The sequence below is a fragment of the Anticarsia gemmatalis genome, chromosome 26, assembly GCF_050436995.1.
Source record: "Anticarsia gemmatalis isolate Benzon Research Colony breed Stoneville strain chromosome 26, ilAntGemm2 primary, whole genome shotgun sequence".
Taxonomy (NCBI): domain Eukaryota; kingdom Metazoa; phylum Arthropoda; class Insecta; order Lepidoptera; family Erebidae; genus Anticarsia; species Anticarsia gemmatalis.
In genome coordinates this window covers 1,811,704-1,838,467 of record NC_134770.1, presented here as the reverse complement: position 1 = coordinate 1,838,467, position 26,764 = coordinate 1,811,704, and the positions used below count along the sequence as shown (strand labels likewise).

Sequence of the window (26,764 nt, the reverse complement as noted above, 5' to 3'; positions counted from 1 at the left end):
ATGAAAAAAAAAGAAAACGCCCTAAAGTTTGGGTTAAAAGTTGGATTGAGAAAAGGACACACGAATATAAAATAGCACAAAAAAATAGCACGACGACGAGCCGCGAGCCAGGCTCGGCGGTATTTAAAACCGTGGTTTTGCAATGATACACCGGCGAGCTTTACCGACGAGCCATAAAACCGCGGTTTTACTCGTCCGTCGATCAGTGGCTTAAGGAGCAAGATCCAATATCTTGCAGCAGTATTTTTTTTATGATAGCGAGAAACGCCATCTCTTGGCAACTATCAGAATCAACGAGATACCATGTATGCCCTGAATCGCGGCAACGGAGTTAGCGCAGGTCAGTCTCTCTTGCATTCCATTTTAATTCCTAATGATTTTTGTTACTTATAGACAATAAGTAACAAAAATCATTAGGAATTCGTGTCGAAGATTCCTCCACCATGATTGAGAATTTTATACAAACGGAAGACGCGTAACAATATATTTTATTTGCCTAGATTATTCTTTGGCCTTCACAGTGCGTGTTTATAATTTCACACTTGCGTGATAATTAGCAGTATATTTTTCTCGTTCATTGAAGTTATGGTGATAAATAACGAGCAATCTGTTATACCTACTTTACTAGTATGAATAGAGATAAATTTTAATTTTCAAGCTTACTTTATTACCACATTTCAGACAGAGTATTATTTGGAAAGTACTGGAATGTTACTGAAATATAGTAGAAGCAAATCCAATGACTATGTCTTACCCAGGAATTGAACTGAAGACAATATTCAACAGAACCTATCAAGAGCTTCAACTATTTCTTAAAAACGGAATTTTCAATGGCATTAAACTTATCACTATAAGTACTTTAACATCAAAGATAATCGTCTATTTTTTGACACATACCTACAAGATGTAAATAACAAGTTGATATTATCTTGTTACTAGGTAAAAGCGACAATAATAAAAACACTCATATCATAACACCAAATACTTTAATAAAAAAAACATAAACATTTAGCTGAATGTCGGGAGATCACAGTGTTTTTTCCTAACATGAAACCTTAAAGACGTGTTGTACTTTGTAGCGAATGGACAAACTTCACATTTAAACCGTTTCTCTGAAGAATGCTTATATTTATGTTGGACCAAATTCGCGGGTAAAATCGTCGCGTAATCACACTGATCGCAAGTGTACCTTTTCACTCCAGTTTCATGAGCTTCCTCATGATACTTCAAAATGTACTTATTCATAGTTTGAAAAGGACACTGCGTACATTGGAGTTTCACCCCTTGATCCGCATGTTTCCTTTTATGCTTCTCCATAGCACCTTCATAAAATGTCTTGTATCTACAGTTGGGGTAATCACAATGCAATGTTGAAGCGTTCTTATGTCTTAACATATGTTGCGTCAAACTCACTCTAATGTTTGTCTTAAATTCACAGTATTTACATTTCATTTCAGTTTCCGTATGATGACTTTTTATGTGTTTTTGTAACTCATTCCCTGGTAGAATCTCTCCGCACATCTGACACTGAGTTTGTTCAACGTTGTGGTGACACTGCTCATAATGCAACTTCAATTGCTCCCATGTTAAATATATTTCTGGACACTTCGTACATTGAAAGTTGTTCTTAATATCTTCATCTTCTCTCTTAATATCCATCAAATTAGGCAAATCTTCGCATTTACCGTGAGCAAGATTTATATGTTTACACAATTCGAATTCATCTTTAAACATCTCATTGCATTGATCGCATTTCTGCATATCTGTAGTCACTTGATTTGCCGCAGGATGCTTAAATAATATATGACGACGATAACTCTCTTTAGCTTTAAAAACTTTCTTACAATATCTACATGTATATGAAACTTTTAAATGCACTTTCATGAAATGCGGTCGTAACTGACGTTTATCGTGAAAACCTTCGTTACATAAATTGCAGAATATCGTTTTAGGCGTGTCTATTTTGTGAGTGCACCTTAAATGTTTCGCTAGACCACCTTGAGAAGCGAAAATGAGTCCGCAAAGGGAGCATTCTTTAATGACTTTCGTATGTGAATGATTTAAATACATTTCTCTTGTATCAAATTGTTTATTGCACACTTCGCAATGTGATCCCTGATCATGTTTCCTTCTAACATGACGTTTAAGACTCTCAATCTTATCATAAGACAGATTACAGATCCTACATTTCAATCTGAAATTGTCCTTCAAAGCATTATGTTTCCTTCTCATATGTAGTTTTAAGAAATTGATAGACGAAAAGACTAGAGGGCATTCTTTACAAGTAATTTCTCCTGTTTGTTCATTCTTGAGTTTCTCCAAATCGTTATCTTCATTCCCTTCTTGCATACTTTCATCTGACACTTTATGTTTACGTTGAACATGTCTGGCATAAGTTTCCCGTTTAGTAAACATTTTGGGGCAGAACATACAGTTGTACCACTGACTCATTTCAGGTTTTGCTGTATTACTATGCTTTCTCTGTATATGTACTATCAAACTCCTATACTTATCATAAGTAAGACCGCAGTCATCACAAACATGTTTGAAGGACTCTTGGAAGGAACCGTGTTTTCTTCTCATATGCATCCGTAGTCTAGCCATTCCTTTGAAAACTAGTGCACATATATCACAAGTTCTCTCCTCACTATCATCTGGCATAGAATCAGGTCCGTGTTTCCTCTTGATGTGAGCGACTAAACTGTTCTTCATTTCATAAGACATTCCACAATAATCGCAGATGTGTTTGAATGACTTTCTATAGACTTTATGCTTTCTTTTCTGGTGCATTCGTAGTGTTTTCGTTGACTGGAAGACTAAATGGCATATTTTGCAGAAATGTGAGGGTTTTGGAGCGGCTGGTATGGGTTCCTGAAGACTTTGTTGGTAAGACATCATGGTCTTCTCATTGATGATACTCTCGAAAGTCAAGAGAACTGCTTCGTGGTTTTGGTTCTCGATCTTTACGGCTGGTTCTTGGCTGTCTTCGCTGTTGGGACCCTCGACCAGTAGGCCGTTATTATCGGTGAACTGTAAAAGATAAAATAGCGACATTAGTAGCGAAAGTATTAGATAGCATAGATTGGATGACATTACTTGTCTAATCATCTCTGTTTTAGTTTTAAACATTGTAAGCGCCGGTTCCCACTTGTCGGTCGTCGGATCCGAATATTAATCGGAGGTTCTAGTAGCAGAGCATTTTAAATGAAGGCGCCCATAGCCAGTTGCGCTCACCGGTTTGACAACGATCTGTGGGTGAAGCAACCGTTGGCGCGGTCATTCTATAGATGGGTGACCGCATAGTGGTATTTGAGCTGGGCGTCTCCGTGCTTCGGAGGGCACGTAAAAAGTCGGTCCCGGTTATTGTCTATTAAGATAACAGTCGTTAAGCCATGTCAAAGGCCTTTCGGGCGGCATGAACAACTTTGACACTAGGTTGACCACTAACCATACGATAAGAAGGAGAAGATCGTAAACCATAACATACGGATTAACTGTAAACGATAAATGTTCGGATCCGACACCCAACAAGTGGGGACCAGGCGTCAGTTTAGGGTGGGCCTGTCAAATGTAGTGCAAAATTAAAATTAACTCAGTAAAAAATTAACTCAAATGCAAATACCGACATTAAAAACAAATCTTAATATTTACATTTGATTTTGATACATGACGAATTGCTAGAAACCAAAATAGCATAACTGATGTCATTATGCATCAAACAAAGTAAGCAAAACTAGTTATGCAAGAATATTAAAATATTCATTTAATCATTGAATTCGTTATGGATTTAGACACAGATACACAGACAGATGTACCTATTGTTGTAATGTGGTAAAAATATACAATATTATGTACAGAGCTTTTGAAAAACACACAGCAGGATATTTACTTAACTTACTTTTTTATTTGGATATTTGCTTTGCTTAGATTATTGACAATTATACATGGTTTACCCTATAAACAATGCAGGAAGCAATTTTGTATGTTTCTGTAATCTTATGTTCTTAGAAAAGTTTATTTTATGTTGATTATTTAAGTGAAGTAGCAACTACCCCAGAGAAAATGGGACTGTGAAGCTTAAATTCTAAGAAGATTCTTATAATGAAAACAAACTAGTCTCTATATCACCAATTAAACAGCATAAATTAAGAGAATTTTAAGCACATTACGTTGTCAATAGCACATATTAATACTTACATCATTAAAATCCAATTCCACCTCAATATTCTCCACCTTAATATTGACTTCAGGATCTAACGCAGCATCCGTTACCATTTCCGTTGTTGACGGTTTAGTTTCCATTTTATCATCAATGTCCTTAAACGGGTCTTCTTGTAATCTTTTTTTCTTTTTCTTCTTCTTTTTAATTTCATAAGACATTGGCTCCTCGGGTAAAAATGAGGTAGGATCCTTTCTTTCTACTTTTACTTCCACATTGGGGTCCAGACCCTCCATGGTTGCTTATTATCTGGAAAGATTGCATTATTATATTATAAGTATATGTAGCAAACGTTTAATTTCATTAATATTTAGATTTTCTGTGGATTATTAAAAATATTTAACCCATTACTGTCCCACTGCTGGGTAAGGGTCGCCGGCCTGACTACGGAGCTGGCCAAGTGCGGGTTGGGAATGAATAATAATATAAAAAGCTGGTTCATATTGGCTGTATAGGCATTTCCTTAGCCCTTACAGAACAGAATGAGCAATAAATGTTAATAATGTTTGTTTATGTGCTTCTAAACTAATAATCCAGGAAAATATTGTTTTGAGGATAACATAATATTTATTAAATAATTAACTGCTATACAGTGAAAGCATTGATAGATATTATACAGAGATCCTTAATGTCACATAATTAATTTCAATGCACATAAGGAAAATGTAAGAGAAAAATAAACACCTCTCATAACTTCAATCCAAGATACAATTATCTTGCCTCCATCAACAGACTAATAAAGATTACATGATAACTGTAAATTACTTTCTAGGTTAATTTCAGAGTAATTAATGAGAAAAAAACAACAAAATACTATTAAAAATGGATTGTGTATGGTTATTGTTGATAATTGAATAAATAAAGTACCTACTTAACACTCTCAAGGCCAAACTGATAGCGAAAAATAAATAAAATATTCAATAAGTATAATAACGGTACTTTACACAGAAATGAGGTACAGTTACTTTTATAACTAAGTTTTGGGTCAACAATAACAGTAAACATTGATTTGAATACATTTATATAGTTAATAACCAACTAATACGAAGGTTACTCATGTCGGGCATCCAATGATATTGCGAAATACACGTCATTTAGTCATAAAACTCACCTAGATATCTTCGCAATTACTATCACCGAAAACTCACAACTTTATTACTACGGCAGTTACTTTAAACTAGCATTTACTTATTATACACTAACAACTAATTAAAACTATCCATTACACATACATAACCAACACGTTTGTGCTAAAAATCAATAATTTTATATTATAAATCATTATGAAAAATGGCCAAAATGGCCTTTTTAGCGATTATTGACGTTTTTCAAGAATATTTTGACATATAATAATCAGTGTTGTCATAATCAGAAAATTTTATATATCAAAATTATTTGATAGAGTCCGTCTTTAACATCTTATCGGAAGTAATATTAGGTTTTTAATCATATTTGATTTTTTAGTGGATTTAATCACCTGAATACATATTGTAGCGTAACTAAAAGCAACTTTTTTACTCGTTTTCAATAACTACATGACAAAAATTTTGGAACTTAAAATCATATTGCATCAATTACTGGAGTAGAATAAGAAAGCATAGTAACAGCGATAGAGAAAAGAGGTGAAGATAATAATTGCATCCAGCTAGAAGCCCTGAATACCCTTACCAAACCTTAGTAAACACCATAATACATATTAACATCCACTGTTACTTCAAGTAAGCACGGGCTCGCGCTAGAAATAAAATTATGAGATCAGCCTGGATCGCCCCATGATATGAATATATCGTAGACGACATCAATATTAATTCCAAAACGTGAGAAAAAATCGTTACCTTGTCAGACGAAGACAGGGGGCATCATAAACAAACTAACACGTTAAGTAAGCTATTATTTTTCAACAGATTTTATATCAGTTGATTAAAATTATTTTGTCATTTTTACAAAGCCAACGGGAAACCCTACTAACAGCTATAAAAAAGCTTTAGCTGAATAGGAACCTATTTTTTAACAAAGTTACCTAATCATTGAAAGTCAAACAATAAACTGAGTAAACCCTGGAATATTATCCGAACGACTAACGTAAATATTGTCAACTTTTGTCATATTATTATGTCACTGTCAAGTGTCAAAGTCATACTCGAATTTCGTAGATTCGCACTTCGTGATAATTTTTTATCCAAACAAACCATTTCTTTTATATATTTCGTATTATGATCATATAGTTATATAATGTTTCAGACGGTATTAAAGCGTTACCTCTCTGTGCAGAGAATAAAGCCGATTAAGGCAGTAGTTTCTTCACAAATTAGAAAAATTCACGTGACTTCATGTATGTTGTTATTTTAATGTAAGTTTATAGAATAATTTGGTTTATATCTGACCGATCTATTAATTGTTTTCAGGTTTAAGCCACGGAGAATATGAATGGCAAGATCCAAAGTCAGAAGATGAAGTGTAAGTTTTTAAATTCAGTTTATTTGTTGTGTAACAGAAAATCGGTGACTATCATTGAATGCCGCTTCTGTTTTAGCAACATCGTGTCACTTGAGATAAAAGGTCAAAGATTAAAGTCGTAAACAATCATAATTATCGAAATCCGTGTAATTATTACAACAATAAAAATATAACCTTACTTTTTAATGTTTATCTTGATAATTTTATTTATTTTTCAGTGTAAATATAGTGTACAAAGACAAAGACGGCAATAAGATTAAAGTGAGAGGGAAAGTTGGTGATAATGTTATGTATTTGGCACATAGACATGAAATTCCTATGGAAGGTGACTCATTTAAGTTTTTATTATATATTCCAGTTTACACAAAGTTCAAAAACATCTGTTTGATTTCCACATTCACTTAACAATACAATAAGATTTGTATGACTTAATGCTAATAATATTTTTGCAAGAAACATTAAATACTTACTCTCTGCAATAATAATTCTTATCATATTATTTTATAATCTTATCACTACAGTGCATAATTGCACAGTATGACATGCTACGATTGTATTATCTAATGACTTAATATGAATGAAAAGAGAAAAATTGCTGAAAATAATGAAGTGGCAAAATATTTGACAATAAAATGCTATACAACAATGTGCAGTTTTAGTATAGTAGAAGCTGTATTTAACTTCCACATATAAAATATCAGTCCTTATTCAGTACATGATATACAAAGTCTATATTTGTCTTTCTTCAATTTCGTTTTTTTTCAATAAAAAAGACAACTCCCACACAATGAATTGGTATCGTGTCTGGGGCCACAAAGTACAACCAGACCTGAAACAATTATTTGCAGAAATTCTATTTAATGAAGTCTATTTCATTAAAACCATTTACATGTACTTGTGTGTGTTACTAATAATATTCTTTATAATTTACAGGTGCATGTGAAGCATCACTAGCATGTACAACATGTCATGTGTATGTGCCACCAGAATACTTCGACAAGCTTCCACAGTCTGAGGAGAAAGAAGATGATTTGTTAGACATGGCACCGTTTTTGAAAGAAAATTCTAGATTAGGTTGGTATTATTTATTTTATTATGTACATACTTCAGTAAGTATTGTCAGTACAACTTCATACTTTAAGACATCTGTACACTAAAGGAGAATTTTTTTTGTGTTGTTACCTCTTCTATTACATTCTAACAATTATTGTCTGATCTTGGGAGTAAATTAAGATAAGAAATCCTCATATCTGATAACACCTGGTTAAAGTTTTTACAAATAATATTCAAGTAAAGCTCAAAGTGTACCTACAACTTTAAGAGTCAGTAGCATATTCCATCTGTTTCTATTAATGGATAATGCATTTTGAGGTCTATATTTTCACATAGTCGTGATAAAGTTCACAATAAATCTGCTGTCTTTTTACAGGTTGTCAAATCACACTAACCAAAGAACTAGAAGGAATGGAAGTAGAATTACCGAAAGCAACAAGAAATTTCTACGTAGATGGACACAAACCGAAACCACATTGAGTTTTACGTTTCATACTGATTTTTTATTCAACAAATACGTTTGTTTTAGTATTTACATACAAAATTGGAATTGTAGTGATATTAGAATACATGAATTAAGTACAGTTTTGTAATATAGTGTATCATCATTTTATTGTCAAGTTTTTGTAAGCTTTTGGCCTAGTGATAGTCCATTGAGACATTATTTGTAATAATGTAATCAGTAATATTTGCTCACCTTGAATGATTTGGAAATATCTTATTGTTATAAAGGCTTTTTTCTTGCTTTTTTGCAAAGAAATATATCTTACACTATTTGTAGAAGGATAATAATGTTTATTAAGTTCCAAGTGCAAAATTTTGTTATGTATGTCAACAAAAATTTTAAGTACAATGCAATAAAAGCTTGCTTGAAGCATGATGTAAATAAGTTTTAGTTTAAGTTGTTATTGATTTTAACGAAATGTTAAAAAAATAAAACAAATAGATTATTTGTAAAACTTTTGTCTTTTATTTTCAGATCTTTAGTAGATTAACAGTCTTTTGTGTTGAAGTAAAATTATTGAATACTAAGGTATAAAAATACAAAATTACTATAAAACACTGTTAATTTAACTTACATTTTGAGAAACAATACTATTATTATTTGATACTTTATAAAGCCATACAAATACTCACTCATTGTACACAAAATATAAGAATAAAATTACGAAATTAAAATCGTTTTCTGACACTATTCCTATTATGACTATCAATATGTTTCTTCAAACTTTGTTTATAAACCGTACTATAAGTACACTTATCACAATGCAACATATTTTTCTCTTTATCATGTTTTAACTGATGGCTATATAAAGCTGATTTAGCTGCACAACGGTAATCACAACCTTTAAAATCACACACATACGGTTTTACATTAGAGTGTATGCGTTCATGAATCTTCAAATTCGGTAAATAATTAGTAGAATAATCACAATAACTACATTTACTTTTATTGTTTGATGAATGAGTGTTTTCATGTTGCTTAAAGTGAGATAGTTTTGATGTATTGTAACCACAAATCGTACAAAAATGTAATTTCTGTTTTATAGTGTTGTGTTCAGATTTCATATGGGTTATCATTGCAATGTGATCATCGAATACCGCATGACATTGCATACAAGATTTTTGTATATTATTAAGACCATGTTCTTCGATATGATTTTTAAAATCGGTTGTATTTTTAAACTTCTTTTTACATACATGACATTTTAATTTCTGTTTCCTAAGGCTGTTTATTGTAATATTTTTTAGTTCTTGATAATTCTGACTGTGTTTTAATCTTACATGGTTGCGTAAAGTCTGTACAGTTGAATAAGAAAGTTCACAAAATTTGCATTGATATTTTCCAAAGGTATCAACTGATTTGTACCATTTAACGTCGTGTTCGGGTTCCTGAAAGAAAATTTAGTATTAGGTAACCAGTTACTTTAAAATAAGATTTTAAGTGGTTTCAGATTTAATAGAAGGCTAAATTATTCTTGAGTAGCTTACACATCAAAATTCTATTAACAAATCGTTTAATAAACATATCATATTGTAATAACTTACAATAGGTTCATTATTTTCATCGTTTCTTGGACTTACAGGACTCAAAACTTCAGTCTGCAAGAAATTGTACACATAAATAAAAATATACAGTAAGTAAATATAACTTTCCATTCATTATAAAAACTAAAAATATTATTGTAAAGAATGTCTGATTTAGTACTCAAATAAAAGCTCTTCCTACTTTTTTTTAATAGGTGCGTAGGACAGAAGTGATGATGTCTGTCTGGAATACTGCCAAAGATTCCTTGGTCATGCACCATTGAATATTGTTATAACTATTAAACATTACGTTAAAATTACATCCCATTACATAAACTGCGGCTAATTTCACATTACTAAATAATTCCAGGAATTTTAATACCTACTTCATTCAAAATTTCATCTAAAATTCCTTTTGAATCGTCCGTATCTTTCGATACAAAATAATCGTTATGTTCACTTAAAGGATCCACTTCTATACTTTCATAGTATTCTATTTTTATTTCTGCTTCGCTTTCATCGTCATTCATTGTTATTTTAATAGATTTTCAGTCATAAATAATTAATAACACCAGATAAAGAAAACTTGAAGTGATAACTCATTGACATTTGGAAGTTCATTGACCTTTTGATTAGTCGTATTTTTGGAAGACAAGCCTAAACTGTAAAATCTACCAAAATTATTCTACAAGATTAATGGGTTGGTTCATCAATACATGAAGGCTCGTAGGTCAACAAATATGACAGCAAAAGGTATCTCAATATATGTAAGTCACCGAAATATCAAAGTACTGGTAAAAGTTTTTCTTTCCAAGTACCAAATTAGTAGGCATACGTCGCCTATGGCAATACTCATTCTGCGCGTCCCGCTCTTCGTTCGTTCACGACTCAATACAATTCCATTCGTTCAATCAGTCTGCTCGGGACCGCCGTTGAAGGAGGTATTCTCGTTTTCGTTTCCGACAAAACGCGTTTCGGTGTGATTTGTGTTTTGTTTTGTGGTGCACGATGGCTTACAACGGTAGTGGTGGCAAGAGACTGTGTACTGGGACGGACCTAGATGTCGAAAGGGTAAGCTACAATATTTATGTACACAAATTGTCAATCCTATATCTACGTAGAGCCGACGAAAATGGCCGTGTTTTGTACATTTCCCTTTCCATGTTCGTGTTTCAGTCACGAAACGCTTTGGTAATAGTTCCTGTAATCATACGTTTAATGATAATGATCGTTTGTTGACTGATCCGACGTTTGGTTTACGCGTCTTGTCATGATCACGTTACGTTGTTGATTTCTCGTTTTGAGGTTACGTTTTGTTGACACATGATTACACTAAAAAATATGCAAAGTATGCATTTTTTAAATTTATTTATAAATCGTTAGAAACTTCAATTTTATACCAAAGAATTTTTTTTCACGTTACGACGTCCACGAAATAGAAATATACCAAAATAACTTCGTACCCAGACACTGTCAATTAATGTGATTGACATCGCTCGGTCATTAGGCCTTTTGGTGTTTCTTGTTCGCGGGAAACAGAGGCATTTCCCGTTTTCTAGGTCGATAACAATAGGACGATACCGGGCTTTGTAGTCGAACACCTAACCAATTTATAAATAGGTAACTAATTATCGTCTCAACACATCCATCCCAAAACTTTTAAAAATTCTCTTTGAAGTTATCGATTGCCGAGTTTTAATTAATTTTCTAATTAGAAATTCTTAATTTTCCGCCGTGAAATTACATGTTGTTGTAAATTAAGTATTTCAGTATAGGCACATGTGTAAAAGAATTGCACGTAGGCATTTCATAACAATACATCGCGCTATGTTATCGTGAAAAATAAATTGTTTCTAGTCTATTAATCTTCCACTAGACGTAATGAACAAGTTTTACGATGCTTTTGTGCTGATTAAAAATTCATTGTAAAGCAGAAGTACGTATTTTGCAACTACGTTGATAAAAAAATACCTATGTGCGAATGAAACTCGGTACAAATAGGAGTAACCTATGTTATTTTGCGTAGGTATATTTCTATTAAAACGATATGTATGACATTTTCAACACTACACGAGTACCTATTTTAGCTGACAATAAATCTTATTTGAAATACGACCTCTTTTTACCTATACTTCGATTACCTATTCAATTCATAACACATGTAGGTAATGTTAGTTTTCCTATACGTATCCTTATAAGAGTTCCAACACATATTAGGTCTAGTTAGTGTCTAGTGTCAAAGTACATATTAGGTAGGTATCCATGTTACTGACCGTCGTTATCAGATTAAAATCAAACACATTTTATTATCAACTTTCTATATTTTTTTACATTTTCATTCTTCCAAATTTGCACAGGTCCCCCATTTCACGGCACTTCTTCCTGTCGTTTAATGATTGTGCAGGCTCGGTAGGTACATACAACCAATGTCATTAACCTGAAGGGAGGCCGTCTCCACTCTTTGTATCTCTAAAATTACGATTTTCCCGGCAATATTTCTATCGCGATCAAACTAGGGAACGTATAAAGTAGTCGATTGTTAATTTGGACGAATCTCCCGCCCAATTTGTTTTATTGCAGACAAATGCTCACCCAATCTGTGTATCACTATATTAAATTCTAAACTTCAAAGGTGTTCAAAGTAGAGTCGAGACTTTGAAGATATAATTGAAAGCTGTTGATAATTGAGCATTAATATGTCTCTTTTGTATTTCGAATTGGAACACAGATTCTCTAAAGTTTTTAACAATAAATTAAAACTGTATCGAATTGATTAATTAAAGAACGTTAAAAATGGCGCGCTTTGATTGATTGACATGACTGAATGAGCGATTAACCCGTTCAATGCGGTCAGAATTTTCGTCTATTACGATGCGACACGCGTCATTCCGCTTAATTCTCTTCACGTACGATTGGCATTACAAAAATGTTATTTCGTTTCATTTTTATCTCCGTCGCGGTTATAAAACGCGGAAAAGACAACACTATCGATTCACGTTTACCCCTATGCCGAGCGTGGGGGAATAATTTCGCCACGAAAATATGTTATAGCTTTTTTATACTCTTATGAAAGTCACATAAATAGGAAAAGCGATAAAAGTATTTCCTTTACCGTTTCAAAGTAAGAAAAGTTTTATTTTAAAACTGTACGATTTCCGCAACGTGTTTTGTCGATATTCGCAGATTATATTATTCTCTGCAATCGTTGTACGTATAATGAAAACCTTTCGCTATTGAGTACGTATTCAGTGTGCGTAATAAGCCTCTAATTCGCTTTAATATAATAGACAATGCAATCAGCTTTGCCGTGCATTATGGAAATCGAATAGGCCGGTATTGAGAACCATAATTGTGTCGGAGTACATACTTGTTCATACCAATATCCCAATACTATTACCAATATTAACTCTATTGTTAATAATTGTTTGTACTGTTGCTCTTCGCCGGCTCATATTAAGTACACAGAATTTTAGCGGTAAGCTGTGCAAATTATTATTCATTTGAATTTGAACGCACAATTTCCATTTACATTTTCATCGGAAATGAACGAATACAAAGAAACTAGCCGTCATAATATTTGTATGATTCTGCCAATTTACACATTGCTTTTATCGTATCGCGTTGCCGACAGACATTCTTATAAGACACCGTCATATTTTCAAAGTGCTCTTTATCTGTTTCGCAAAATATCGCAAATTATCTTATGTCCTGCTTATCTTACTCTGCAAATAACTAAGGAATTGAGTCAATATATTCTCTCGGAAACTTTGAAATGTAGCTGGCATAATACGAAAATAGTATTTGTACTAACACCGCTTCGAGATGCTCGGTTTAGTCTCCCCTCTTTACAAAAAGGAATAAAACTACTCTACACACACTTGAGCCGATATAATTGCCTGCAAAACATGCATCTCCAACCCCGTCAAAAAACAAACTAAAATAAAATTTATGCAAACGTTTGCGTGCAAAAACAAAACGCAAAAAATGATTGAAAAAAAGTTTATTTATGATCACAGAGTCTACGACCGACCTCTGCGGTCAAAAGGTTAATAAATAAAAATGTGCAATTAAAAAAAGATAAACAAAAAAGTGTTATGTCATTTGTCTATGTCAATCTTAAGTGCAATTAAATTATTTCTGTCCGTTTGTTCATTTTCAAAGTAGATTTCAAGGCGAATATTTTTGATGATTGTGTAAGATGTTTATTACAGAATTTATTCATCATCTAATGTGTGAACCGTATTATCATTAGAGCTAGTTTTATCTCTGAAAAACAGACAAATATACTCATTTGTATAAAATTAACGGGGATTAAGATACCGAGACGCGATTTAGAACGAATGTGTGAATAAATGGCGATGTAAAATATCAGAAATTGTTTTATTGTATTGAGGTTAAACCAATGTTATTAGTGATATTTAAATTGATTTTAACAATTGGCTCTTTGGGCCACATTAGCTGTATTGCCAAAACTATAAATAATTTATTCGAAATTGCAATTATTTGTTCAAAAAGGTTTATTGGCGTAATTATTAAATCGATATTAAACCTTTTTGAATCCGCGATGTTTGTATTGTATGTTTGTTAATACAGGCAAATGAAGTAAGGATCATAGTTCATTGCCGTTTTTATTTTTACATCTTATAAGATGTTCACTATGTTTAATTATTTAATTAATTGTGACTGATGAAGAAGCGTTATAAAGTTACTTCTTGTTTTATTGATATTAGGGCAGAAGTACATTAGAGTTGGTGTCATATCCTAAGTTTTCACGCGAAAAGAATATTCCACATTTTATGCGATTCATGGATATATTTATTATCTTTCTGGTTTATTTATGTATTTCAAGTCTCATGCAACCACTTATTAAGAAATACATACTATTTCTACGATTCTAAAAAAATATGATATCGTCACTAAAAAAAATGGTCCGGGTTTTTTAGTGTAAACTTTAAAATGAATAGAAGTAATTGAAATCAGTTTAATAACAAAATTAACATACAATTTGTAATCCACAGATATTAATAACGGACGTTGCACAGATGTTATAGTATCAATTAATGGTAACAGCCGTCATCTGTTACGAGACTAATCATTTAAGTTGTACAACTTGCGAGCTTCCTTTGATTACTCTTTGATTTTAACGTTTCAAATGCATTTTGGACTTATGAAATCATATCTATAGAATTTTAACTGCTCTATAGATCCTACTAATATTATAAATGCGAAAGTTTGTGCGTTGAGTATGGATGGATGTATGTGTGTATGTTTGTTTCTCTTTGATGAAAAAACTACTGAACGGATTTTAATGAAGTTTGATACATGGATAGTTTATAACCTAGATTAACACATAGGATACTATTTACCACGGGATATCTTTTCACGCAGAAGTCACGGGTATCTAGTAGTGTTATATAATAGTTAGAGTTTATTCATTTAAAACCTGATGTACCTAGTAAAGATATTAACTTTGCTGATGTAGTATAGTGTAACTTAATTGATCAATTATTAAGAGAAAGTAACTAAAAATAATTTTGAATGTTTCACGTTGCGTGACTATTGACTAATTTTGTACGGTTAAGATTATGAAAATGAAAGGATTTAAGTATAAAAATATATTCAGTTTAAAGATAAACTATTTTAATGCTAAATAATCGGAAAAGTGTTGGTGTGAGTACGGCTTTATAAAAAAAACTAGGTACATGTAAAAATAGCATTATTTATAGACTGAAATGATATGATGTAGGTTTTATTAATAATACGATTGATAAATTGAGAATAAAAGCAGCAACATTTTAAGTTAGGTATTATGGAATTGTCCTGTTAAACATAAATTATAGCTATCGTTTGACAACTCAATGACTCAAAATTGAAATCATAGATAATATTAAAAAGTAAAAAGATCATTGATTAATATCGCGCACCTGGTTATTCGAGACAAAATAAAAAAAGACAACACGTATTTTTACCATTCATGTCGAATAACACGGTGATTCGTTTTGCAAGTTTATTAGAATTTCAATCAATAAAATTGGACTCGCCATATTGTGAACGTGTTATAATCCGTACGGTACTTTTCTAGACTTTCTTTATGAACGTATTTCTACAAAATATAGGCTAATTGCTTCGATATAACGATGTAGCGATACGTCGGAGTAGAAATACTTCATAGTTGATAAAAGAAAACAAAATATAAGCAAAACAACGAATGTCTTTCAACAGTATGAATGAAAATAAAAGATATTTACACTCCCGCTAAACTGTTTGCGTATTTTATCTTTCATGTTTCTCTAGTAATGACGCCACTAGATGCATTCGCGCATCTCTACGTTATTTTATCTCGTAAAAATGTACATCAATCACAATGATATATTAACTTGTAATTGTTAACATCAAAAAGCTAACGTTCAACAAGTTTACAGAGTTGTTGGAGACAGATAAAAATTACCACTAATCTTCTTATTCAATAGTAAGATTTGTAAGAATTTGTAAAGCACAAAAAATGAGCAGGATTAGTCGGAAATAAATCAGTGCGCACGCGTGTACGGCTGATGTAGAACTGTGTTTTATCAGTGCGGCTGTCTGTAGTTTCGGTGAGGCGAGCGACGCGCGTTTGACATTTTAGAGTGAATCACGCGCACGCACTATGCCAAGGGGGCGTGCCATATCGTCTACAAGTCTACGAGCCAGATAACTCCGTGACGCGATTGGTTACTACGCAATTTAGTATAGTAACGCCCTTTTTGGTTATAACCGTGTTTCAAACACCGAAGTTTAAAAAAAATGATACAATCAGCCTAGTCTATGAGTTGCCGTTTTATTTTCGGTTGCTATGTTAAAAAATGTCGCCGATGCCGTTCCAAATTCAAATGTGGGTTGGTATAGCGGCCATTGTTTTATTTTTATTTTCCTTAATTTATTAGCGTGGCAATTAATTGAATTTATTTGATGAGTCCGCTACTCAGACGAAATAATATTAGTCTATTACTATTTTACAGTCCGCTCGGAGCGTTTTTATTTGTATTTTTATCCCGTCTTCAAGGGAAAGATCTGAGAAGAGGCGTAGAATATTTCGGGGACAATAAAAAAGAAATCAAAGTTGGTTCTATAATAATATAATTAAATTATTAAAAAGTAGGAGCGTGCAGCGTGCTCTTAAAAAATAATAAAAGACCACTCGCTGTCTCTGGTAGTTGGCGCCAAAATCTCATTTTCCTTTGTTTCTCATGTTGACAATTGGTGCGATCTCGTGCCAATGTTTTAAATCATAACGTTGGAATGCATCCTAGGAACCTACTGAGAGAATTATTGTCTAGGGAGACAGTCTGTTGACTCATTCTTGTTTTCTTGATCTTTTTAAGGTGTCTTTGGCACAACCGGTTAATTTTCTGCGCATGTTTTCATTTCTTCAAAGAGCATATTGAATAAAAAATAACTCGAGTGTTTCTTACATACTAAGCGACATAAATTGTATTCCTAAATTTGATAGTTCAGATTTTAGATAGCACGTGCTATGACTAGATTGTCATTAGGTATTATTTTGTCTTGCAAAAAAGATCAGGTGCGTTGTACTCGTAACCGGTGGCCTGTATGTCAAGATATATTATATGGATGTGAATGAGGCAAGGGAAGTTATCAGAATATAATTAATTAATTATAAGAATCTGACCAAGTGGCGTTCTTTGCTCTCTGCCTACCCTTATAGGAAAAGGGCGTGATTTTATGTTTGTAAGTCATACATACGAGGTAGTTTAGCATTCATTATTTACAGAAAACAATCAATATTTTATTTCGACTAGGGTCTCAATATTATGTCTTTTTCCCAAAGGAGTAGGCAGAGACCAGAGAACGCCACTAATAAAAACACAAAAAGCATACGGCCTTTTACATTAAATAAAACAAACAAATATCTCGTTTACACTGGTTAAAACGATACAAAAGAAGTTTTTTTTCCTCCTGACCCATATTTACAGCTGTCGAGCAAACAAATTCAACAATATAACTTAGTGGCAACAATTAGAACAGGTCCCCAAAGAAGCCATTAAACTGACTTCATTACTTAATACTGTTAGTTGATGACATGATACTGTCGCTAATTTGTACAACGAAACTCGTGATTATGTTACTTTTCTTCCGTTAAGTTTGTAGAATAAAACGTGAGAATTTTTTGTCAAGTTAGTAAATGAGAGATGATAATATCTGAGGTTTGGGTAATTAAACTCGGGTTTTCTTGAGAAGTACGGTGTTTTTAGGGCTAGAAAGACGCGACATGTTACAAAAAAGTAGATGTTGTATTACATACTTGCATAATACTCGAAGGTGTATGTGATGTATGCAATATACCCACGTTTCGCCATTAACAATGTTAGTCCCATGTAATATTGACAAATATTGTAATTTAAATCTGAAAAGACTAATACTACTTTGCCCGACCCAGGAGTCGAACCCCTAACTTTGTCATCAGCCGTCGGATACACTACCGACCGTGCTACAGCAACACAGCAACCAACGACTGTCTCCTTTACATTTTATTTTCTCTTTTATGGTTGCAATTATTTTTAACTTTCGATAAATCAATTGCTTGTTTTAGATTTGAACTTGAATCTCTTGTATTCAAAGTCAAAAGTACAATTAGGATCCAAATGGATAAAGTGAATTCTCTTTATTTAGATCTGCAAAAAACAACTCCCACTCAGCAGTAATTGGATTCAGGCTGATGTTGATAAATGGACAATACACCTAATTTCTCTTATTCAAATTTCACCAAAAAATGCCTCGTTTTTACGTCCAATTTGTTTGACTAATATAAGATACTAGCTGCAGCTCGCGACTATGTCTACGTGAGAATATTTCTCGGGTAAAGAGTATCCTAGGTGTTATTTTTTTTAAGACAACTCCCGCTCTAAGAATTGCTTTCCGTCACTATTACAAACATAATTATAAACAACGGACACAAAGTAGGTACAACCAGACCCTAAACATCTATTTTCGGATCGCACAACTAATTACTCCGTGTGGGAATTGAATCCGCGATCTTCCGACGCAAAGGTAGCGGTGTGGCGACCCTAACCAGCGCACCATGATGGCAATTGGAGGAGTTAATCCAACTTAAAATATATCAGTCTAAGAAATTTCATTAAAATTCGCCCAGTAGTTTTTACGTAAAAGAGTAACAAACATACATCCATACATGCTAACAAATATTCGCATTGATAATATCAGTAGGATTGCTAGGTGCGGACTGTGTCTAAAATATTACGTTAATAGGCATCGCAAATCAGTCGTGCCCTACATAACTGAAGTGGAACATTTGATCAATAACTTGCCCTTGAAATGAACCGATGGACGGAAATCAAATTTCGTTAAATCTATTATGTTTTGTCATGTCCTTGGTTTGTCGTAAAACAATTTGATTATGATGATACTAGGGGTATTAAATGGAAATTATATCATCGTTCTTGGCAAAGGGGTTGGAATAAAATTGACCCTATTTTTTAGAGTAAAAATAAACGACATTAAGCGACACAAGCGAAAACAAGACTTATCATTGGTTTCACCACTCCTGTATAAGTAAAAGATAGCTTATGAGATATTATGAGAATTAATAATTTTTATACTGTCACTATCTAGCAAATAGATTATCGGACACTTACCCGTAAGCCGTGGAACTAACCTTTATATTTTTGTGTTACATCAGTCGACATTGAAAAACTAAAAGGTTTATATATCTTACGACGCTACGATAAATTTTGCTCATAATATAGCGCTACGAATAAAAATATATCATGATTTCATCCCATAAACCACTAACGGAACCCATAAGCTACAGTTAGGAGCTATTATTACGGGCTTAGAAAAGATCACCTTTACAATATCGATGGTTTTTCGCACCCCATGACTCAAAGATAGTATGAATGACATCCATAACCCATATATCTTGAAATCTATTAAATAACGGTCTATTTTGGACTCAACGATCGAACGAGCGAACGAAATTTCTTTGCGTACTTTTAGTAGATTATTTAGTCTTTCTATGTTAAAAGATACTAGGTTCCTACTACTACTCCAATTTATGTTATAAATGCGAAAGTTTGTAAGTTAGGTTGGATGGATGTATGTTTGTTATTCTTATACAAAAATTACAAAATGGATTTTAATGATAATTGATACAATCGTCTTTTGGCAGAATATTGCCTATAACAGCATTTATCGCCGAAAAAACATTCAATATTATCTACCAATAATGTTAAAACAGCCATTATTATGCTCCCAAACTATAGATGAGCTAATACGACAGATTTTAGCATATTTTTTTGTCCTCCAGCCTTGAATACAAATACAAATCTATGTATTCATAGACGCATAATAAACCAACGTTAGTATCTAGTATCTGCGCGTATCGTGTCTTCGAGCAATAAAGCAATGAATTGAAATTACGTACTGTCTAAGTGAGCTTGATTGAGGAGCTCGTGGCTTAGTTAACAACAGTGGAGATCGATCTCTGAGGTTCAGCTACGCTTGCCGAGGTTGTTTTGGGGATGAGTGACTATCTTATACATATTTAGTACCTCCATGTTTCGGAAGGCACGTTAAATTGTGGGTGTCATTTTCAAAGATCTTCGACAGCCGTTAACAGTAGTAAAGATTGAAAGTCTGGCAAACAGTCGTTACAAAGGGTACCTCCACAACCCGGTAACAGGTAACTGGGTTGTGGAGCTTAGATAGGCAGTCGCTCCATGTAAAATACTGGTATCTGGTGAGACTGGAAGCCGACTCCAAAATGTTAGAAGAAAAGCTAGGCTGATCGTATTCATAGACTCATAATAATCCAACGTTAGTATCTACCCGTTTCGTGTCTTCTAGCTATAAAGCAGTGAATTGAAATTACTTACTATCTAAGTGAGCTGACGGCATTCCAGAGCATAAATTAGGCCTGTGTAACGTCAATGGAATCTTGCTAGTATTTCGGTGATATCGATGTATAATTGGGGAATATTAAGTAGTGTTATTGAGGTTGATTGCCTAGACTAGCTATAGATACTAGAATTTTAGTACCTATTTTATATAGAGTTCCTATGCAATGGAAATGTGTATGGGAAAGTCTCAGGTATCCAGGTTCCCTTTACCTGACTGGATAAAACAAGAAGTGTTTTTATTGAGCACAATTCTCGGAGCAATAGGTTTCAGTTTTGAACCGGAGACTTTAATTTCATTAGTTCTCTACATTCACGTTATTTCTATAATACAATTTTCTGCTAAAAGGTATATGTAAGCAAAACATATTCCATTCCAAAAAACCCACTAGCAAAGCAAAATTAGCTCCCATTTACAAAACACCCCGATGAAACTGGAAAGCTTAACCCAAACCACTGAAATTACATTAAACAATTTTAATAAACAGTTTTGATTCGCAAAATATTGTGTACATTTTACTGTATTATGTAAAACGTTTCAGTTTGGCAGTCTCATTTGAATACGAGTCTTCAGGCCCTCTCGACATGCCATCTGAAAACACAAACAACTTTATATCCAACTACCCACAAAATAAAGTCGATATTTCGTTGAAAGATTTTATTTGAAATATTGTGTCTTTGGAAATACTTATGTTTGAGCAAAATGTGTATTTTTAAATCTTGACAAAGTAGCAGAAATAGAAGTTTTATGGTTAGTTTTAGAGTTTTTGGTTTATTGTGTTATCTTTATGGGGTTTAGTTCAAAGTCCCATGGTTGTGATTTTAAGCCTGGATCAACTGCTAGGGGACCGCAACAACACGGAACATGACGTTTGGTTAATCTCGGGGAAAGCTTAAACGATTTTGGATCCCTTTGAGTCAAGGAGTTGGAAAGACAATAAATCTAAAGGTCTAGTGAAAGTATGTCGTGTTTCCTGTTAAATGCAATTTATTTTACGTATGGGAGTGCTGAAAAGAAGGAAAGCGACGATTGAAGACAGAAACATGAACATATTAATCGTGCTAGCGTAATGCTTTGGCAAATTATGACATAGGTGTGTGAATAAAATCAAAGATATTTGTACAAATTGCAGTAAATGGTGTAAAGTCTGCTTTCGTCTATAGCAATAAGGTATAATGAAGTACATAATTTATTTCTCTAGTGTTTGAATAAATATTGAAAGCAATATTCCATTTTAGTAGGAGCGGCTGGCCTGTTGACCTCGGGATTATACCGTTGCCTAACCATAAATTTGTTCATTTAGCTTTACTTTGCTAGGCCTTTTACACTTAAATCATTTAGTTTTGTTAGAACTTCTGTTGTTACTTGTTGTATTAGATATTATTGCGTATCGCATATTGCGGTAAGTTTACCGTTTGTTATAATTATCGTTTATCAACTTCGCTAAGTTGACATTAAATTCAGATTTTCATTCGTTAATTTGTGCATTGTATCTAATTTTAGTCAACTATTGATACCATTTTGATAGTGTCGGAAAATCTGTTTGCTTATGAAAATACACTGCAATACGGGCTTGCTCTTTTTAGTTGTGAATTTTATTGAATGATGGAAGTGTGACTGAATTTAAACCATAAACTTTAACTAAGTTGCATATCTAAATGAAGCATGATCGTGTTAATTTCCGAATCGTATTATATCGTTACGATAACTACGCGTCGAGGTAAACTTTAATTGGAAATTGTATTACCCACCGTTAAATTAAAACAAAAATCCAATCCGATTTCGAAAAATTCATATCAATACCATAAAATTACATTACCATCTCAATTCGCACATTCAAATAAATAAATCGAAATATTTATATTTTCCGTTGAGTCGCCATTTTCTCGGCTATTTCAGTCACACGTCTCAATTATAACCATCAGTTGGTTACGGTGACTCGTCATGTGCAATCGAAACATCATTCATCGCATTTCAAATGTAATAAATGTATTAAACTGACGGATATATAAATATATTCGGTGTATTTTATATTTATAGCAAGTTTTGAAAAAAATATTTAGTTTTGCTAGGCCTGACGTTTGTGGGTAGATCGAAATATTTTGTGATATAGATTTGACTGTCACTAGTGAAATTTGAAAGTAAATGTGAAGAAAATTTATATTTTCTCCATAATATTTTGACAAGAACTAATCAATACATCGGTCTCATTATTCAAATTTATAAGTGCGCAATCGATGAAAAGATTCAGCAAGTACCCTCTTGACTTACCTTAAATATGAATTGCTTTGTAAAAAACAGATCTGTAATAGCTTTGACTGTTTATTCTCATGAATACTCTATATTTCACGGTCTAAAAATACCTTCTGAAGATTATAAAATGTCCATTTTAAAAGTCATAAAGTTTCTCTTCATAATACAGTGCATTTCAGGTGATTCAAAACACTTATTAAAAACACGTGTTCTCGTTCCCAAGTTCATGAAACTAGTGAATATTTTTAGTATTTCAAACATAAATAACGAGATATTTCTGTAGCAGAATTCTCACGTAAATTGAAGCGTAACAGACAATTTGTCAATTCTCCGTTACAAAGTTGCTGGGCAACATTGTATAGGATATATAGCATATGACAGTGAACGAATGAATCATTGGAGTTTTCCGTATAGAAGTTTATGTTAATTCATATAGATGTTAGTGTAGGTAGATGCGTATTTCCTTTGAGATGAAAACTGGAGATAATTGAAATTGCCTATTATTTTTGCTCTTGCAGAATATAAAGTAAAAAATGGGTAAAGGTAAATAAAAAAGAAACTGTCTTTTAACAGCTTTTGATGTTATTATAGATGTATTAAAAAATCTGCCGCGTGAAAATGAAAGCTGAATTAATAAACTCCAGAATTCCCACGACAGACTTTCAGATTCATTGCTTTTATAAATAACATGTCACACAATCCTATTAGTAGTTATTCGTTTCAATTTAATGCAGATAAACATGATAAAATGGCATATGAACATAAACTCACTAATGACTCATAAAAGGTATGCGTGGTAATATTAGCGTCGTCATGCCGAAGAATCTGGCACGCATCAGGGTGTATTAGCCGAGGACGATTCTGATATGTTTATATGCGATTGTCTCGATTTTATTGCTGGAATCAAATGCTTAGGGATTCTGGGGGAAAATAGACACAAAACAGATGTCAGGGCTAATTATAACATATGGAATTTTGTTTGGGTTAGTTTTTAAATGTCCTCTTGCTTTTATATTAGAAATTTTCGAAGGTATTGTTAATGTAGAAAAGTATTAAGAATCAGATAACTCCCTAATAAGAATTCCATTGGGTATTGTTCATCACGCAAGTAATTTTGGTTAAAACGTCCTGGCTAGGTTTGACCCAAAAATAAAATTTCTGAGAACGATATAATATCAAAGGTATATAATAAATTAGATGAGATTTCAGTACGTTTTAACGGCTACATATTAAACTACGGTCTATAAATTATGTTTATTGCTTTATTAATTAACCATCATCATTACCCGCGTATATATCGTCTATTTAAGTCTTCACTTTCATTACTATTTGGTTTAAATAAGTCCATATTATTTGTCTTACTCAGAACCAGGTTGACGGATAAGTGTCGTATAGCCTATCCGATGGATAAAGTGATAGTAATAGTATGAAAACAACCTGATAACCATACCAATAAGTAATTCAGAAGTGGTAAGAACGGGGCTCAATCTTATTAAGATAGGAGACGTTTATCGGTTTGAAGTTATATGCAATAACGCGGGTAATAACACTCAGCAATTTATCTCCCAAGATTTAAAATTTTAAACTCCATAAAACATTGCATATTAAACGATTATCTAACATTGTTACCGTCGTAAACCTTTATTGAAGGCTTGTTTACGAGAATGCATTTCATAAAAGCTTTGATGGTTCCCATCAACGATGTATTTAGGTCAATATCTAGATTATTACCATCTTGTGCATTAGGACTGATTCGAGCAAGGCCTTCGATTGAGTTTACGATTTATGATGACAATTACTGGGGAAATTACTGATTGAGATCGTATGATACGAGTATAGTACATTGCTGTATCGTATTGATAATATTGAGTATGCAAATAGAGTAATAAATAGTGATGTGACTTGACTCGTGATCGTAGAATTAGGTTATGTAATACTGGGTGTCTTACAGGGTGACGTATTGAGACCCATAAAATTATTTGTTTTAACGTTTCCAATAATGTATTTTTTTATGTGAAAGAGTTCCTGTTTTTCTTATTAACGTCGTGTAAGCTGTGATTAGTTTAAGTGATTTGTCACTTTCAATCAATATTGAAATTGTATAGGTATGAGGGAAAATGACAAAAACTATGTAACTAATTAGAGTTTATTAGTGTATTAGTGAGACAGTTAATTTAAAGTGTATTAGTAAGATCTTTTTATCCCATATACCTATGAGAAAATAAGAGGATAATTTTATAGTGAAGTCAAATAGCCATAAAGATAAGCCAACGGAAACAAAAAACTAGGTAATGAGAAATGGGAATTCTTGCAACCGAAATGGAAAATGTTATCCCGGACACACATAAAAATGCTTATCCGATAGATATTAAACTTAAGCTATGAGTAGATTATATCTTTCCACTATATCCATGGGATGCGAGTATAAAGCTATCGTGCTATAAACTTGAATTTATTTTAAAACGAACATAATAAAAGTCTATCGAATCGGTTTTGGCAAACGGTTTTCCTATCCAAATATAACGACATAGTATTTTTGATGGGATTGTGGAAAAATAAGCGTATATCGTGACTGTATAAAATTGCTAGACATGGTAAAAATAAACAAAGTTATTGTCAGTTTAAACTGCATACACATATTATATGAAATCAAAGGCTCAATTTTTACACGAATAAAATGATTTTATGTATTTTCACTAGTTTCTTGTATCTATACTGTATACATGATTTGTATGTTTGCTTGTTTTGCGTGACATGAACTTGAATTATATTTTGATACTTGAACATACCAATTTGTTTCCAATTGGATAACACATTCTTACACAACTATTTACGATCTACACTCACTCTATTTGCTTCGACCTTAATTTATCACACCTTAAATACAAAAACGAAATTTCTCAAGAAATATCTCAACAGTACGAAAAATTGAGTCGATTTCTCTACTTTATATTAAAAAATGATGTCATTATATTTCCAAATTGTCGCCCTGTGAAGTGGCCATCTGTTTGATGGGGTGTCAGAACCACCTTTAATATTTGACGACGTTAAATATATCTTTCAGTGGATCATTATTAAACCGCCAATGTGAAGATTTTATCTTATTATAAAATGTTTTATTTACACGTGGCGGGAGGGCAATATATTTTTCTATTTTGTGGGTATTTGTTAAGATTTGAATATTTAAATGTGGTTAGATGTTTTAAAAAGTATTTATCTTTTGGATATTTCTTAAAGATCACGTGCTTTTTAGAATTTGCTTAGGTATAATATACTAATTGAAACTTTGCTCTTTTTAGAATATGTTACATAGCACAATAGTTGTAATCAAAGTCCATTTTCTTACGAATTGCTGTCGATTATAAGCAAAAACACGTAATTTTTATGTACATACGCATAACTTAGTTTCATGTTTCTTAATTAGGTAGTTATTAAATATTTTGTATGTATTTACGGTATTTAGACCTGCTGCTGGTCATAACTGACATAACCTTATTTATTTGTTCATGTACCACGTGTACTTTGAGCATTCCTCAAAGAAATGGTGAAAAAGAAATGGTGTTATTTTTTGTATGCGTGTATATACGTATGTAACTGGTATTTTAGTACTTTATATTGATAGGATTTCTTTCAGCCATTGTGGTGTTTTAAACTGCTGGCTGCTATTGGTGGAATTTATCTTAGCTTGTCGTTTTGCCATCTCACTGGATACGTAGCCTTATATTTTGCTATAATTTTGAATAGAATAACACCCTAACACCAATAATGTATGTTTATTCACCGTTTTGAGATAATACAGATCAAGTAAGTGCGTCAAAATTCCAACAGAATATTGGAATG

General features: G+C 32.8%; 4 protein-coding genes and 1 long non-coding RNA gene across 9 annotated transcripts in view; 3 read left to right on the top strand and 2 right to left on the bottom strand.

Moving 5' to 3' along the window:
• Positions 1 to 969: 969 nt before the first annotated feature.
• Positions 970 to 5,550, bottom strand: LOC142984199 (uncharacterized). The gene is made up of 3 exons (XM_076131633.1): positions 5,331 to 5,550; positions 4,198 to 4,468; positions 970 to 3,030 (listed from the first exon to the last, which is right to left on the bottom strand). The coding sequence occupies exons 2-3, from the start codon at positions 4,453 to 4,455 to the stop codon at positions 1,009 to 1,011; spliced, it is 2,280 nt and encodes a 759-aa protein (XP_075987748.1). The 5' UTR covers positions 4,456 to 4,468; positions 5,331 to 5,550; the 3' UTR covers positions 970 to 1,008.
• A 798-nt stretch (positions 5,551 to 6,348) lies between these two features.
• On the top strand, positions 6,349 to 8,670 carry Fdx1 (Adrenodoxin-like protein 1, mitochondrial Ferredoxin 1). Its single transcript, XM_076131578.1, has 5 exons — positions 6,349 to 6,551; positions 6,625 to 6,676; positions 6,895 to 7,001; positions 7,610 to 7,750; positions 8,106 to 8,670. The coding sequence occupies exons 1-5, from the start codon at positions 6,452 to 6,454 to the stop codon at positions 8,207 to 8,209; spliced, it is 504 nt and encodes a 167-aa protein (XP_075987693.1). The 5' UTR covers positions 6,349 to 6,451; the 3' UTR covers positions 8,210 to 8,670.
• A 20-nt stretch (positions 8,671 to 8,690) lies between these two features.
• Positions 8,691 to 10,362, bottom strand: LOC142984161 (zinc finger Y-chromosomal protein-like). The gene is made up of 3 exons (XM_076131577.1): positions 10,144 to 10,362; positions 9,779 to 9,832; positions 8,691 to 9,622 (listed from the first exon to the last, which is right to left on the bottom strand). The coding sequence occupies exons 1-3, from the start codon at positions 10,285 to 10,287 to the stop codon at positions 8,903 to 8,905; spliced, it is 918 nt and encodes a 305-aa protein (XP_075987692.1). The 5' UTR covers positions 10,288 to 10,362; the 3' UTR covers positions 8,691 to 8,902.
• A 291-nt stretch (positions 10,363 to 10,653) lies between these two features.
• The window catches only part of sm (heterogeneous nuclear ribonucleoprotein L), a 469,971-nt gene continuing 453,860 nt past the window's right edge, over positions 10,654 to 26,764 (top strand). For all 5 annotated transcript variants that reach the window (XM_076131364.1, XM_076131363.1, XM_076131361.1 and 2 more), the window contains exon 1: positions 10,654 to 10,828. In XM_076131364.1, the coding sequence (XP_075987479.1) occupies positions 10,766 to 10,828 (63 nt within the window). In that variant the 5' untranslated portion in view covers positions 10,654 to 10,765. The remainder of the gene's footprint in view (positions 10,829 to 26,764) is intronic.
• LOC142984309 (uncharacterized) overlaps positions 22,029 to 26,764 on the top strand; it is a 50,420-nt gene continuing 45,684 nt past the window's right edge. Inside the window, exon 1 of the long non-coding RNA XR_012960145.1 lies at positions 22,029 to 22,073. This is a non-coding gene — a long non-coding RNA (uncharacterized LOC142984309). The remainder of the gene's footprint in view (positions 22,074 to 26,764) is intronic.